This window comes from Merops nubicus, unplaced genomic scaffold, assembly GCF_000691845.1.
Source record: "Merops nubicus isolate BGI_N331 unplaced genomic scaffold, ASM69184v1 scaffold12069, whole genome shotgun sequence".
NCBI classification, from domain to species: Eukaryota; Metazoa; Chordata; class Aves; order Coraciiformes; family Meropidae; genus Merops; species Merops nubicus.
Genome location: NW_008633087.1, coordinates 5,615 through 22,489, shown reverse-complemented (window position 1 = coordinate 22,489; position 16,875 = coordinate 5,615). Strand labels below are relative to the sequence as shown.

Below are 16,875 nucleotides of genomic sequence, written 5' to 3'. Positions count from 1 at the left end.
GGTGGTGTGGGAGGTGGTTGTGTTGGAGGTGGTTGTGTTGGAGATGTTCTTCTTGTTACAAGAACTGTCTCCTGGCAGGATGGAGAACATTTGCTGCATGTTTCTGAGCATGGCAGCAGGGAAGGGCAGGAGATGTGGACGTGGCCATGCCAAGGCAGAAGAAGAGAGTCCTCAGCCACTACAGACCAGCAAGGTCCCTGTTCATTCCCACCTGCAGCTCTCCCAAAGGCTGCAGCTGCCCACGGGATGAGTCTGACCACCTTTGTGAATCCTTTGTCCATCACCTTTGGTCTTCCTGTGCCTTGGAGCTCCTGTTTTGGGTGGCAGCTGACGTTCCCCTAGGTTTGTGTGAGCAGCCTGTACCTCCTGGGCTATGCTGTCAGAAGGAGAAGGGGTAGGAGAGCTTTCTGTGTGGCTGCCATCTGTAGGGGAGCAGATGACTGCAGCGTGCCTTTGGGGCTGGGCTGGTGAAAGCTATTAGAGGGGAAGGTGTCTGGAGCTGCTGATCTCTGCCAGGGCCTGAGAGCTTCTGCCACTGCTGGAGTGGGCTGGTGGAGGTGAGGGAAGGAAGAGGGAGCTGTGTGTGAAGTCCAGCAAAAGCGGTACCTGACTTCAGGGCTGGGAGGACCAGGGGGCCCTCAAAACTCACAGAGACCTTCTGGTTGCTCTGAAGTTTCTATAGAGCAACTGCACGTCCCCACGGAGGAGGCTGGTGGCCCCACAGAAGGTGTGGAGCCTCCTAAAGTGCCTGTGAGCATCTTTGTGCAGGAAACTTCATCCCATCCTCCTGCCCGATCTTACCCATCTCCCCCCATCAGTTCGCTCTCCCCACTCCCCTCCCTCCAGCACATTCCCTGGCACCGATGGGAAAATCCTGGAAACTGTTGGTTTGAAATCCCCCTGGAAAGGGAGGGGAAACAAATCCTGGCTGCCCTGGCCCTGACATCAGCCAGGCTCTGGCACCGGGAGGGAGGCAGCAGCAGCACCGGGGCAGTGACCCTGTTAGTGGGTGTAGGTGCACTGGCCATAATCAGCAGGTCGAAGGACCCATCACTGAGCTAACCTCGTTTGTGGGGAGGCTGACACAAGGCAGATGGTGGCTGGGTACCTGCAGGATCTAATTAAAACGTGTGCGAGGCCGGGCAGGCAGAGCAAAGGGGATTGCTCATCCAGCCTTGTGCTTACCAGGGAAAAAAGAAAAGAGGGAAGGGCTTGACTGTTGGATTGGGCTAAAAGTCATGGATGGGCTGGGAGGGTTTTCTTCCCTGGGTTGGGGATGTGCAGGGAGGAGCTGGGTTAGAGGGCTGGGGACAGGGGACAGCAGAGCGGTGCTGGCAGTGTGACACTGCAGCTCTTCCAGGGATCCCCAACGTCTGCCCACAGTGCACACGGGGACCCACACCCAGGGTTTCTCCTGCTTCCCAGGGAGAGCACACGTCCCCATCCACTCTGGGCACCCTTTTCTGTTTCTGCCCTGCACAGGCCCACTGCTCCCTGTGGAATTGTGTCTGCACCCCTTTACCCACGTGTCAGATAAACTCCTCCCTGTCTTCCCTGCTCCCCAATTCCTTTGCGATGCCCTTTCCAGCCCAGCACTTCAATTACCTTCTAAAGAACAAAGTAAAATAACGCCACATTTTCTCTCTTTCACATATTTTTTCTTTCCTTTTTTTCCTCTTCCCCTCTGCTCTGGAACTGCCCCATTTCATAAATGCCTGGAAGCAGAAAATAATTCAGACGCGAGAACCTCGAGGCGCCTCAATAAAGGTGCTCGGGGTGTTTGGGGAGAGCGACAAAGCCCCGGACAATGGGAGCCCTGACGTCAGGCTCTATTTATACCTCAGCTTTTCAGAAACCTCCCCAGGACGGCGCTTTTCCTAGAGCTCTGGGCTCAGTGCTGCCGAGCCATCCCTGTCCTCCTCAAAGGGCAGGGGTTTATCTCGAAGGCGTAGCTGGCAGCGCGGGCGCTATCGCGGGGACCAGGCATCCGCAGGCGGCTCGGGATGGGTGGGTTTGGATGAGGACCCGTCGAAGGCCTTTCAACCCCAAAATGTGCCTTTGGAAAGGTCAAAAGTATCGCAGAGAGGTTTATTAGAGCAGAGGAAGTTTTGGCGTTACGATTATTCTAGCAGGGTGTTGTGGTTTCCCAGGGTCGGGGTGAACGTTGGCCCTGTGCGTGCACGCAGATGTTGTACAAGCTGGAGGTTTAATAAGGCACCACAGGGAAAGGGCAGGGAGAGAAACGACCATAAATCCAGGCAGGATTTACACTCCTGAGCTACAGCAGGGTATGGAGCAAGGAGCGTCCTGGCCTGCAGTGTGGGCTGAGCTGCGGGATGAGCACAGGAGAGACACCAGCAGGGTTAGACCTGGAGGGCTTTTGGAATTCAAAGAGTTTCACCTTCAGAGCCCAGCAGATGAACAGCTTTAGATAAACAGTTTTTATTCTGGGGATCCATTGGCGTCATTAGGAGCAGTCAAGAGGGCTCCTGGTTGGGCTGGGGACAGCCTGCAGGGAGGAGACTGCTTGGCTGGGGAACAACCTAAAAATATTTTACAGTTTTGGGTTTTTTTCCTTCTTCTAGATACAGCCATTTTGCTTGTGAATATTCTTGTGCAGGTGAACTAAGCAACAGTTTGCTTGCAGGAGGGCAGCTCATGTGATAACAAACCTATGAGAAGGATGAAAGGGGTCTGTGTTGCTGGGGAAGGAGGAATTACTTTATTCCCAAGAGGAACAGAAACAGCTATGGGCTGGGCAGGCGGAAGAGTTTTGTGCAGCAGCAGCATAAAGGTCCCCTGTGTGTGGTGGCCAGTGTCACCAGCAGGCTTATGTTTGAGTTTCCTCAGGCAGCTCTGTCCCATCACAAGACATCCCCTCTGCAGGATGGTGCTGACACTTCCCATCCCACCAAAAGCAGCCCCCAGGGATGACCCAGCATCGCACTGGAGGTGAAGGAGCTCACCAGGGCTGAGGAGACCCCCCTGGACTCACCCCCTCTGGGCTCTGCACACACCCACCCCTGAGGCTCCAGCACCACGTGACGCTGGCCAGATTTCTCCCAGCCTTTGGCACACGTGCTCACGCTCTTTGTCCTCTCCTCAGGCTTTCAAGGGGGCCCTGATGAGCTCGTACTGGTGCTCGGGGAAAGGCGACGTTATCGAAGACTGGTGCAGGTGTGACCTCAACGCCTTCGACGAGAACGGACTCCCGAACTGCAGCCCTCTCCCTCCCCCTGTGTACGTATGGATGGGAGCCCCTCCCGACCCCCCTGGCACCAGCCTCTTAGGAGCCCCTCCCGACCCCCCCAACACCAGTCCCTTTCCCCCTGGCTCAGCCCACGGGCACCTCCTTCCTCTCAGCCTCGAGCCAGCGCTCCTCGCTGTGTGACTGATGCCTTTAGGATATCCTGGCTCCAGCTGTGGCCCTGGAAGGTTTCCTTATAGATTTTCATCACCTGATTAGCAGGGCTTGTAGAATGGGATTTCAAATGCTGAAAGAAATGGAATTAGGGTGCAATTCATTGTGGCTTGTCAGAGCAAGAGCAAATCAGGAGCAAACTGATGGGGAAATTAGCTGGGAAAGCAGGAAGACTGGCTCCAGTGAGCCACGAGGAGCAGGACACCTTCCTAGTGAGCCAATATCCTCAGAGGGGGATTCATTTCCCATCCTGAGTCCAGCAAACACACCCATATGTTTGGAGCTGGCCTCTCACTAGCCCTGTCCTTCGTGTTGGCATTTACCCCAGTGCAAAGGGAGCAGGAGCACAGAGCTGCTCGGCCTTCACCCCTACCCACACAGTCCTGCCAGGAGCTCCTGCCCAGCTGCCCTGCTTTGGCTGTTGCTCACACTTCACACCCTTGCTCATGTGCAGCTGGGTAAATTCCCAGCCACACCTGCCCCTTTTTTCCTGCCCGCCCTCCCTCGCTTCTGCTCATTGGTGGTGTAAACCAGACCCTCCCCTCCTGTAGGCTTAACCCTGCTGGGTAGGATAGAGGTTAAGCTGGATCCTCTCCTTCTTTGTTGCTTCTGAACAGCAGTCCCTTGGTTCCCTGAGGGGCTGCTGAATTTGGGCACCTCTCTTGGGAGTTGAAGGTCCCTTTAGATGGGACATTTGGGGTTGCATGACCTGGGCTTTTCCAGGAGGTAAGAACACATATTGCAGTAGGCTGGACCTACCTGACCTTCAACTAGAAGGCCTTCCATGCTCACCTACCTGCTCTCCCCTTGTGCCTCATATCCTTGTGGGTCAGTGTGCACATCCCTGTGTGTGAGTGTGAGCCCTGCCTGGGGTTGTGCTGTTTGCAGGGGTGGATTTCTCCCCAGAAAGGGACCTGGTGTCTTACTTGGTTTCCCTTCTGTCTCCTGCCCAGCCTGCGGCTCTCCCCCAACGTGGAGCCCTCCAGCACTGTGGTCTCTCTGGAGTGGCTGGATGTGCAGCCTGCCATTGGGACAAAGGTGTCTGACTACGTCCTGCACCACAAGAAGGTGGATGAGTACACGGACACAGACCTCTACACAGGTGGGTGCAGCTGCTGAGGGCAAGCTCCTCTGGGCACACGGCGTGCGTGGTGACACATCCTGTGCCCTGCCTGTCTGGGAGCTGCTGATCCTATGGAGAATGGTGCATAGAGCTGAGGTGTTACATGAGGTTTGTGCACCTTTCTAAAGGCTTCTGCAGATGTGGGTGTTTGAGAAGAAAGGGAAATACAAACCTGCAGTGTGGAAGGAGGAAATGATTTGCTCTTTTTGGGTAGGAGAGCTCCGAGTTGGAGTTTGTGACTGAAGTGACTGTTTGATCAGATCACTCTGAAATGCTACAGGATGGTGGGTGTGGGAGGAAGGTCAGCCCTCAACAACTCAAAGGCTTTATTGGTTTGTTCCAGTGAGTACTGCATTGCATGCCAGCCTTTGAAAGGACACTTTAAGTTGCCTTGCCTTGAGTTACTATTGAAGTAACTCAGAGCCTTCAATATTTAAGGAGATCATTTAAGCAGCACAAAACTTCTCCACAAGACTGAAACTTCCCTGGGTTGGTTTGGTTCCCAGCTGAGGCTTCAACTGAGTGCTCTGTACTTTGCAAAGGCTTTGTCAGCAATTCAAGCCATGCTCCAGCAGCTGCTGGGCAAGGTGGAGTGGTGTGAAGAATGGGGTTTGATTTGGGTGAATCAATGATGTATTTCAGAAAATAGCACTTGAGACTTTGAGTGATGTTTTTGCTCCATGGAAAACCAAGCAAAACCTCCCACTGCTTTTTGCTTGAGGGTTTTGGATGTAGTTTGTTCAAGAAGCTCATGTGACGTGCCAGGGGCAGCCAGTGTTGTTGACTGAAGCAGAGATTTACTGTTGTGTGAAGGCTCCTTCCCCCATGTGTTGGCAGTACCTTATTTCAGCCCCTTGTAGGTAAGGGAACATGGAAGGGAGGTTTCCACCTGTCATTGGAGCAAAGTTCTGCAACTGCCACTGCTTTGAATGATTTAAAACCTCTTTTGTTTTAAGATGGAGCCTGATCAGCTTATGCAAGATGTGCATGTGTGGGCTGCCTGCCAGGACAAGGAACCAGGGTGAAGGTGGGGGCAGGGCTGGTGCTGTGGGGGGGGAACCACACTGGGCTCTTGCAGGGGCTTCCCAGACATCCTGGCAAGACCTCTGTCTGTAAGGACAAGGAACCAGGGTGAAGGTGGGGACAGGGCTGGTGCTGTGGGGGGGGGGAACCACACTGGGCTCTTGTAGGGGCTTCCCAGACATCCTGGCAAGAACTCTGTCTGTGTTTCCCTGTTGGGAAGGCAATCTCTGGAAGATCATCCAGAGCAAAATCAGGAGATGCACACAGACAGTCCTCAGGTCCTGGTTGGAAGCTTTTCCAGCTTGTGGTGGCTTTTTCCTTCTCACTAATTTTGTAAGACCCTCAGAGCTAAGCTCTTTGCTGCTGTGAGCTGCCACAGAGCCAACTGCTCCAGCTCACAGCCACGGGGAAGTTTTCACCCTCTCTGTTCATCTTGGGCCTATTTATTCTGCTTTTTCAGCCTGCCTTACTGCCATATCCACAATTTCTGTGCTACAAGAGCTGGACTTTTCCTGCTGGAGAGAGCCAGAGCCCCACATCCTGGGGGGTCCCAGCTGTTTGTGGAGACCCCTGTGAGAAGGAGCTCTGGTTTCTGGCTCATACACCAGTCCTGTCCCACAGGAGCTGTCTCCTACACCTTGCTAGCATCCACTTGCAGAGCTGCCTGATATGGCCATAGCCCCTGGGTTCTGTGTGTGGTTTCCCAACGTGGATGAAGGCTTGCTCTTTATCTTGGAGGGGCACCCTCCAGTAACAGAGAAAGAAAACAAGCCACCAAAGGAGGGGTTTTGTTTTGGATGGGGATTCCAGATTGCTCACACATCGGTCAGGTGAGGCCAGACTGGGGGAACGTGGGGTTTCTCCTTTGAAGTGGCTGGATCTTTGCCTGGCAGCCAGAGTAGGAAATACAGATTATTATTATTATTTTCCTTTTATGACTGCCATGTGTTTGACAGGCGATTGAATTCATGGTGGGGGCTTGCCCTCCCCTCTCCCTGCTCTAGGGGACTGTTTGGGACAGAATGACCTCATTAATAATTAAAGAGAAAAGCCAATCCTAAGTCTCTCTCTTTTTTCCAGGTAGTTTATAACCAAACAACATTCCTGCCTTCATTCTTTTCTTACCCTGCAGGCCCCTAAGGCCAGATGGCTTGATTCTTGCAAATACCTTGGGCAGGTTTTGCAGAGCTGCTGACTGCTCCAGCTCTCAAAGGCTCTGCTTGGTCCTGTGCTGCACCCAGCCAAAAATCCCACCATGAGTAGCCAGCTACCACTATCCCCCACCCGTCGTGCTGCAGATCTCTGTCACATCTGGGCTGCATCCATGAAAACATTGCCAGCCCCAGAAGAGGAAAGCTTTGGGGGGCAGTGGGTGGCTTTTGGCAGGTCTTCCTTCCCCCATTGGTCTCGGAGCGTGGCAGTGCTGGGCTGAAGGGATCCTGCAAGGTTTGAGAGCTCTTGAGGCTACTGTTGTCCATCCCTTGGATCTCTCAAGTTTAAATGTGTGAGTTATTTGTGCTTGTATGGAGTTGTGTTTGGTTTGTTGCAGTTGTGGCCATTTCTTCTTGAGATTCCTGGTGTTGGCTGGAGCTAGAGTTGTGCCAACAGCTGGATGGCACCTGACCCCTGCCTAACCTCCCTTCCTTCTGCCCCTCAAAAGCCTCTGGTCTCTCACCCTTGCAACACTCCCTGGTTTCTCCCTTGCTTTGCAACTGGAAGATGTGGCCTTTCCCTTCAGCCAGAAAATATTTGCTCCTCTTTTTCTTGGAGAAGAGTCAGGAGGGAGTTTCGAGGCTGGTGCCCTCTGCTCCCTGCTGGATGGTGATGCTGTGGGATGGGGCTGGGAGCTCCCATGGGTTGGCTGCCCACGTCTGTAGGGGCTTTTTCAAGAGGCTTGTTGCTGATGCTTAGAAAAACACATCCCTTGGACCATCTGAGGCCAGCAGGAGGTGAACTCGTGCGCAGACACACCACGCTTTCAACACCAGCGCGCGGGGAGCGAGCGGCGCTGGGCTCAGGAGCTGGCTGAGAAGGCAGAGAGCAATTACATCCCAAACTGTTGATTAAAACTGGTGGAAATGGCTCATAACTCTATGTGTGCGACAGCTTTGTAGTGGAGTGATGCTCTTTGTTGGAGCAGGGGGCTGCTGGAGAGGGCCCATGTGCGCGGCCAGCGCGTGATGTCATGGCCGAAGCAGGCGCTGCGCTGGAGAGAGGGAGAGGGAGAAATGTGTTTTACAGGGTGAGGTAGGAGCTGAAATGGCTGTGAACATCTGGAACTGATATTAAGCTTGGAAAATGTTTTCTGTCGCTCCGACGCTCCTCTGGAGGAAGGTTTCTGAAGTTAAGAAGCTCCAAAGGGGATAGGGGGCAGGAGGAATGATGTGACTGTGGTGCAAAGTGCTTTTTAGGTCTCAGTTGGGGTTGCTGTAGCCAGGCTGTGTCCGTGCCTGTGCTGCATGGGGGACCTGGGGTAGTGCTGTTGCTCTACCTGCAACCTGATGGCAGGGCCATCATGGTGGTGGCCCTGGCTTAGAAGGTCCCCTGGATGAGCTGAGCATCACTGCCTGAGGTGGTCCTGCGTGGGGAGTGCTGCATCCTCCAGCCTGTGATGGGCAGAAGGGTCCCTGCTATGGTTTCAGGGTTAGGAGCTGAGGTGGGATGCCTCAGCTGAAGGGTGACATCCTCAGGTGGGGACAGGCAGTCCTGTGCCTGGTTTAACACCACCTAGACCATCTCTGGGGCTTACCTGGGAGGTCAGACCCACACAGGGGCTGGTTTGGCTTGGGGAGGTCGTTGTAAGCATATAAAATGCAGGATGCAAAAGTAAAAAAGGTGTTTTGAATGTGTTTGTAGCATGCCTACAGCAGTGCTGGGGATGGCTGGGGAAGGATGAGGGGCTGGGCTTTCACTGTGGGATGGGCTGGGCTGGGCAGGGTGCTGCATCACTCCTGGGGTGGTGGCTGTGTTGCTGCTGTGATGCTTTGTAGGTCTGGGAGCTCCTCAGTCCCTTTCTCAATGTTCCTCTCTCTGGTGCAGTTTTCTTCCCCTCCTGCCCATGTCTGTTTACTGGTAGTCCCCTGAAGACACACCTATGGGGGGTTTGGGGATGGCTGCACAGGGGACCATGAGGAGGCCTGGGGAGGTGGTGATTTGAGTGTGTGAGCTGTGGGAATATCTCGAAGGACCTTGCTGGTGATAAGTCACCTTTTGCATGCTCCGAGGTAGGAATGGGCTCTCCTTTGCTGTGCAGAGGGGGAAAAGCCCAAGATGCAGAGGATGACATGCCTTCTCTGAGGTCACAAGAGCCAGGCAGTGAGCTAACCTCAGCACAAAACCCTTAGTATCAAATGGTTCTTCCCTCTGAGGGCAGAGAGGGGTGCAGGTCCTGGATCTCCCCAACCTGGTGCCCTGCTCTCTCTCCTCTGACAGGGTGCACAAGCTGACCACTGAACTATGTGGCACCTCCCAGACACCCAGGGGGCAGTCCTGGACCCATGCAAAGCACATGCAGTAGCTGTGCTCCCTGAGTGTGAAGCCATCTCCTCCTGCTTGTGTTTCAGTATCCAAGTGGGTAGAACTGGGAAGGTGCAGAGAAATTAAGTGTTATTTGTTGTCACTGAAGGTGAGAGTGAGGAGTGTGAGCATGATGCTGCCACAACGAGCTGCTTGCTCCTTGTTGCTGGGAGCAGATCACAAAGGATTGTGAGGCTCTGCCTCTGTCCCAGTCCATTGGATTCTGTCCTGTTCTGTGTATCACAGAATCCCAGTGTGGGGAAGGGACCTCTGGAGATCATCCCATCCAACCCCCCTGCTCCAGCAGGTCACCCACAGCAGGGTGCCCAGGATCACATCCAGGCAGGTTTGGAATCTCTCCAGAGCAGGAGACTCCACAGCCTCTCTGGGCAGTGTTGCAGTTGGTGCCTGTTGCCCCTTTTCCTGTCTCTGGGTACCACTGACAAGACTTGGGCCCCAGCCTCTTGCCTCCACACTTCAGCTCTTGATCAACATTGATCAGATCCCCTCTTAGTCTTCTCCAGGGTGAACAGCCCCAGGGCTCTCAGCCTTTGCTCCTCACAGAGATCCTCCAGCCCCTCAGCAGCTTTGCAGCCTCCACTGGACTCTCTCCAGTAGTTCCTTGTCTCTCCTGAACTGGGGTGCCCAGAACTGGACACAACCCTCCCGATGTGGCCTCACTAGGACAGAGCAGAGAGGGAGAAGAACCTCCCTGAACCTATTGGCCACACTCTTCTGAATGCACCCCAGGAGACCGGTGGTCTTCTTGGCCCTGAGGGCTCATTGCTGGCTCATGGTGAACTTGTTTTCCACCAGCACCCCCAGGCTCTCCTGAACTGGGGTGCCCAGAACTGGACACAACCCTCCCGATGTGGCCTCACTAGGACAGAGCAGAGAGGGAGAAGAACCTCCCTGAACCTATTGGCCACACTCTTCTGAATGCACCCCAGGAGACCGGTGGTCTTCTTGGCCCTGAGGGCTCATTGCTGGCTCATGGTGAACTTGTTTTCCACCAGCACCCCCAGGTCTTTCTCCATGGAGCTGCTCTCCAGCAGGTGAACCCCTCACCTCCACTGGTGCAGGGGGTTGGGGGGTTTGGTTTTTCCGCCCCAGGTGCCGGCCTCTACTCCTGCCCTTGTTGAACTTCATGAGGTTTCCCCTCTCCCATCTCGCCAGCCTGTCCTGCTCTTGCTGAATGACACCACAGCATAGGCTCTTCTGGGGTGGCTTCCTCCATTTTCAGTAGTTCCACTTCTGCAGCTACATGTGTGTCCCAGCTGGGGCAGTGTAGCTGGGGGTGCTCTGGGGTGTTGGCTGAGTGAGGTACCCAAGCAGCACACTGCTCACTTGCTGCTGGTCCCAAGGTGCCGTGTCCCAGAAAGAGAGATGAGCTCTAAGCAGAGACTCCCAAGCTTTATTTTTCTCATGAAGTTGAGGGATCCTGGTTGCTTAGTCTTCTAGTATACCAGGGCCCTCAGGATGCAGGACAGTGGTGTGGAGAAGAGTTAGCAGGTACTCTGGGAAGGGTCTCTGGGTAGAGCAATGTGCAGCATCTGAGGTTCTGGCTGTATAAAACCTGTCACTGTGCTGGCCTTGCAGGCTGCTCTGGAGCAAAGCTGTCCTGCAGAGCACTCTGTGTTCCTCATGTCTATAAAAGAAGGAGGTCAAACCAGCAGGCTTAGTGTTTTGTACACTTGCAAGTTGTGCTCCTAATTGAGGCTTGAGAGTGTCTTATTTATAACTTAACTGCAGAGCATCCTTCTGACATGTCCAGGGCTGTGTAGATACAGCTATGGCAACTGTCACCTCCAGTACACCCTCTTGTGTGCAAGCTGTGCTGCTACTGTCATGTGAAAACACTGATAGGATGGAAGAACAAGAGACAAAAACCTATCTGGCCAGGACAAATACTGTGCCTGTCAGTGAGGAGTTGGTGCAATCTCCATACAAGCAGCTTAGACTCTCTTTTTTCATGCCTTAAAACCATCTTTAGGATCCTGATTTCCAAACAGGCTGAGCACTAGAGAGTGGTAGGAGCTGACAGTGCCCTTAAGGAGCTGTAGGAGCTTGAGCTGCAGCCAGGAGTTGGGAAAATATGTCAAGATCCAGAGCTCTAACTCATGCCCATGTTTAAAGGGCATGTTCAAGTGTTTAAAGGAGCGTTTAAATAGTTTTGTTGAAGATGCTAATCTTGACTGTGGGCAATGGTATTGGCTGCCTCTGAGAAGCCCTGCAGAGGCAAAGCTCCCCTGCTTTGGAGCCCCATGGCATCTGTCTTAATATAGGTGACAGTTTTGTAGGTTATTTTTAATTTGTAAGCTGGCCCAGTGCTCTAGAGCTGGTGGATCACAAGCTGAGACTTGGAAAAGAGACCACAGTCTCCATTGGTTTCAGGAGAGAAGTTGTTCTGCTCTCCCTGTCTATGATACCAGGCTGCTGTTCTCAGTGCAGTGATGCTGGTGCTCAGCCTGGGGTGACAGACAGCTCTGCCAGGGCTCCTCTGTGTTTGACTCCTGTTCAGAAGAGGTCCTTGAACAGTACTGAGGTAGAAAATGATCTGCTGGTGGTCAGAAGCTTGTGACCCACCATTGCCAGTCTTGTACTCCCTGCTTGGTCTTCTCTACCTGCTTGTTCCTTGGTGATCTGCCTGGTGGATCTCGGCTGGTTTCTCAGTGAGCAGGGGCCTGGCTGATCACAACCACTGCTTGGGGAGGACTAGCTTGTGTGCTAGGGCTGGAAATGCAGCAGAGCTTCAGCTGCACATGCCTGCGTGTGGGGAGCATGGCCAGGACAGGGCTGCTGCATCTCCTCTAACTAGCCCATGGGTAAAGATGTTTTCAACACCCAAAACACCCTTTTGGAGTGCTGAATCCACTTCTGTTGTTAGCAAAAGGAAAGATGATTCAAAAAGAAGCCTTTGAAGAGAAGGTCAAGTTTTTGGAAGCTGCTTCCTGGGATGTGTTGTGTAAGAGCACCAAGCAAGTGCTTAATTTTGGCCATTGCCCTGGCTGTGAAGCACTGATTCCTCTCCCACTGGGACAGCTGTAGTTATTTCCACCTACCAGTGTCATTTTTTTTGTGTCCTGGAAAGCAGAAAGGAGGTGGAGGGTTCTCAGTTAGGGTTGAGTCAGTTGCTGAAATATTTCATTAATTCCCATTTCCATAGAGTTGTTCCAGGTTTTTTATTTTTATCTGCCTGGACACCTTTTGCACAGAACTGGGCATTATCTTTGCTTTCTCCCACATGACTTCCTTAGTGGAGAGCTGGGACTGTCTGCCCATTCCCTGCTGACTGTAGAGGAGCCTGGATGGTGCCACGAGCATGTCGTGGACTTTAAGAGCACCATGTCTGCCAAGGGCTTTGTGCTGTCTGCTCAGAGCTGCCTCTCCCTCAAGGCAAAGGGACAGCTGTAGGTGCTCCCTTCTAGCTAGGAAGGCTCTGAACTTCTGCCGTGGCAGCTAATGAGGCCAGTCATGGAGGTTGTTTTACTGGTCTGTAATTTTTATCCTCTAGGATTAAGTTTCTCCTGATCTGAAAAAGTCAAGGCCACAAATCCATCTTGTCAGAAAGCATCAGAAGTGAAGGTTCTTAACAGAGTCGAGCAGATCATGGCGTGTTAGTGCAGCTCAGTGGAACTTTTCATAGGAGCCTTTATTGACTAGACAGGCTTTTCTCATCAATAAATTGTGGCTGGAATTTGGAGGGAAGCTCAGTCTGTGTTTGCAAAGCTGACGCTTGGCAGTGCAGCCCTGAGCTGTTTGGAAAATTGAGGCTGTGGGGTATCTGTGGGTGCAACCCAGCCCTGCTCCAGGAGGAAACTTGGGCATGCTTGCTGAGCAAAGTCTTCCCCTTGGAAGGGCCTTGGGATTCCCTGCCAGATTAGGATCTTCCTGGAGATTTTGCGTGTTCCTCTCATCTCCCTGCTCCAGGAGGAAACTTGGGCATGTTTGCTGAGCGAAGTCTTCCCCTTGGAAGGGCTTTGGGATTCCCTGCCAGGTTAGGATCTTCCTGGAGATTTTACGTGTTCCTCTCATCCTAGCCAAAGCCTGAGATGAGATCCTAAATGGGATGAGGAGTCTGCTTTCCAGTCCTCTGGCTGCTGTTGAGGTTTCCTATGTGCTCAGGTTTGGCAGATGGCTGAGATACAAACCAAAAAGTCAGATGGTGTCCCTCTGTGCTTCTCTGGAAGAAAATAAGGGTAGGAAAGGGATCCATGGAGGCCCAAAGTCTGCTGATTCTGGCCTGTTTGAAACAGAACAGCTGATTCTGTCCTGTTTGGAAGCACTTGGCCCCAGTGCAGGTGATCCCCCAGGGATCTTGCAGTCCTCCTGGGCTGGGATCCCATCCATTGCCTGCTCTGTGCTGCCAGCATCAAATCTGCTCTTACCCCCACCATTCCTCAGGCACATCTGTGTTAATGGCACATGGTGGCACCAGCCCCTTGTCTCTGCATCTCCCAAGCTGGGCTGTAGACACTCTGCATCCCAAGGACCATCTTCTCCTGCCTCCTCATTCACCAGGAGGATGGGGGCTCCTCCTGCAGGGCAGGGTCTCAAGGTGGGGCATGTCATCTGTTCCCCGTGCTGCTTTGGTGTGAGGGAAGTCAAACAAAATGAGAGAGGGATTAAACCTTGAGCCAGGGGATTTGCCAATGAAAATAGCTGCTCCTCCTGCAGGTATCATATGATACAAGGGCAGGGAGAGACGCTCCCCATCTCCCCTGTGACCCCTTCCCAGTTTGTTCAGCTTGCCAGGGATAGAGATCTGGCTCTTAGGAGCCAGGGGGCAGCTGGGTCTAGGTTACATTTCATGCTGTTTAGATAAGATAAACCTTTCCTCCCTGTCATTGGGGGACTGGGCTTGTGAGCTTTCTCAGATATTCATCTGGAGACCCTAGAGGGGGTCAGATTAGGTTATGGAGACATAATAGGAAATACTGCTGTGGCTAGTTTGGGTTATGGGGGGTAGAGTGGATATTCTGCAGCATTCCCCTGCTTTGTTCCCCCAATTGGGCCTGTGTGGTGGGGTCAAGGAGAGGTCTTATCTCAGCATCAAGTTGACTTGGTCTTTGCTGGGAGTGTCTGTCTCTGAACTCTTTCCAGGCCTGTAATCCTGCTCGTTCAGAGAACAGGACTGTGACCCTTCTTTTGCCTGAGGGAGGGGTGGGTGGTGCTGTCCTGCTGCTGGGGCTTGCTCTCAGAGGAGGGAACATCTTTTTTTCAAGTGGGTGTCATATCTCCAGGAACTCTTCTATCTTTTGGGATAGAAGCAGCTTTGTAGTCTGAACTACTGTTTGGATCAAGTAAAATCTTCCCCCTTGTTAGCCCATGCCATGCCAGCTGTGGAGAAGTGGTTGATACATCCCAGAGGAGGTAATTTTAAGCAATGAGCCCATCTGTCCCATGTGGGAGCTGTATTTGAGGAAGGATGTCATGTTGGTCCAGTCAGAGGCAGTGAGCTGAGCTTGTCTGTGGCCAAATGAGCATTTTGGAGCTGTTCTGATTAGGGATACTGTCCTGGAGCAGCATGCTGAGGGGGACTGGAGAAGGGAAGCCCACAGACCTGTTTGGTGTGTGGAACCTCCTCCCGTTCCCACACGCTGTGTCCAGGAGCAGCTCTGCAGCCTTGCTGGACACGAGTGCTGCTGGCACAAGCCTGGCTCCAGGCACTGGCCTGCAGCACTCCTTCCAGCCCTCATTTCTTTTTATTAGCAGTGAGATGGCAGATAGGGGATGGTCATTAATTTAATCAAGGAAGTTTTTGATCACGACTACAGAAGCAAGGTCCTGTGTTTTTTTTCATGATGCTCTGATGACTCACCTGATGAAATAGGGTGATGCTGGGCTAGGAAATGCCTCCCTGGAGCTTGAAGCATGGCAGGGGCTCTACCTGCATAGCAGCCAGGCTCCTACAGCCCTCCAGCCCTGTTGGCTGGCCTGTCCTTGGGATTGGCCTCACCAATATGAGCACCACCCCCACAGAGAAGACCTGAATTCCAACTCCAGACAGACCCCTGGTCCTGTGCATCTAGGTTGGTGTGCTGGCTTTAAGAGGGCTCACTCTGTTTCCCTGGTGCTGGCCCTGAACCCCTGCCTGGGGTGATGGTGGAGCTGGGACTCTGGAGGTGTGGCTGAGGGTCTGCTCTCCATCTCCCCTCTCTGCACACCCACCCACGTGTGTGTGCATGCTCAGGAGGACACCAAGGGCTGGCGTGAGCAGCAGGGCTGTGCTGTGGGAGGAGAGCCTGTACACAGCCACAGGCAGACCTTTCTTTTGTCCTGCACTGTCATCTGTGGAAATCAGTAAGTCTCACCAAGTTCATTGTGCAGCCTGGGAACCTGTGGCACCTGACAGTAACGACCAGAAACTGTGTGGACTATACATCCAGCAGAGCCAGTTAAGAACAAGGGTTCTAAATTCATGTACAGTTAATATTGACTGTGCTTGCTACTTGCAAGCCTCAAAAATTCACAGTTAGCTGCAGATTATGTTCAGATCTCAATTTCCTGTTCCTCTAGAAAAGCTTGGTGTTGTCTTGGTAGATGGAAAGCACCAAACCCAGGTGGCTGTGCCAGTCCTGTGAGGGACCAAGGCAAGCAGGAGCAATACCCAGCACCAAGGAAGCCAGTGGGTCTGTCCTGTCCTGGTGCACTGCTCTCATGGATGGGGAGGTGGCCATCCTGTGCAGGTGCCCTGGGGTGTGCAGACCCCATGGGAACAGCATCCAGTGGCTGTAGGCACTGTCCCCCTCTGCATCCTGACTTCACTGGGAGTCCTCCCTTAGTCCTGCAGCTGGTGGAGCTGCCCCTGGTAGATACCTGCAGGATGGTGTGGTGATGCCCAGCAGCACAGTCCCATCTTGGAGCACTCTGAGGACAAAGGCATGACACCATTGTCTCTTTATTTAAGCTAAGGAGCTTTCTTTGAAAGACCTTTTTCCAGTCCTCGAGGGCTTGGACAAGCAGCAAGAGCTGCTTAAAACTGGGTGCTGGGGGCCCCTAGAGCTAGAGGGAGTCTGTGTGTTTCCCTCTGGAGGAGGACTCTTGGCTCCTGCCCTCCCTGGCCTCAGCTCCCAGCCTTCCTGCTCCCTCCCATCCCCAGAGTGAGTGGTTCTGGAGAGGCATGTCAGGACTTGCTGGGAATGGGGCTGGAGGAGGGAGCGTGAGCCAGGGAGGTGGCTGGTGATGGGGGGAGGACATGGGAAAGCCACGAGGCTCATCCAGGGGGCTGGGAGGTGGGTGGCTGGACAGGAGCTCCCTGCTCAGCCCAGCTGTGTGGTGCAAGGGGAGGCAGCTCAGCATCTGCCTGCGTCCTCCAGCTGCAGACAGCTGGCACATCTGTCAGAGCATGCTGAGCTGCCTCAGCCCTGGGCTGATCCTGCTCCCTGGGTGCTGCAGCACCCGCAGAGAGGGTCCCTCCCCACAGGGTGCCCTGGGAGCAGGGTGCTGGGGTGCCCCTCTGCCCCACTCTCAGCACTGGGCCCCAAAGCTGGGCTGTGGGGCTGGGAATTGCCACCCTCCTGCCCCCCGTGTTCATCAGCCAACCTCCTGGAGCACGTGACTGTTCTCTTCATCTGCTAATATTAGTCCTAAAACAATCCAGATCTGTCCTTAATCCTGTTAGAGCCTTTGACTCTTGCTCCTGCGACTCCCGGCAGCTCTAATTACAGATACTCATGCTGGTGATTAATGACTTGATTCATCTTCAGTGGCACCAGTTCTACATGTGAAGCTCCCTTTTCCCCCCACAAGGATTTGTGCAAGAGGGAAATAATCCCTGTCAAAAACCAAC

The 16,875-nt window shown here is 53.4% G+C and overlaps 1 protein-coding gene across 1 annotated transcript in view; it reads left to right on the top strand.

Annotated features, from left to right (window-relative positions):
• Positions 1–4,523, top strand: part of ASTN2 (astrotactin 2) — a gene marked incomplete at its 3' end in the record, with an annotated part of 12,504 nt that extends 7,981 nt beyond the window's left edge. The window contains exons 2-3 of the mRNA XM_008948131.1: positions 3,107–3,240; positions 4,375–4,523. Of these exons, the coding sequence (XP_008946379.1) occupies positions 3,107–3,240; positions 4,375–4,523 (283 nt within the window). The remainder of the gene's footprint in view (positions 1–3,106; positions 3,241–4,374) is intronic.
• Positions 4,524–16,875: the final 12,352 nt, after the last annotated feature.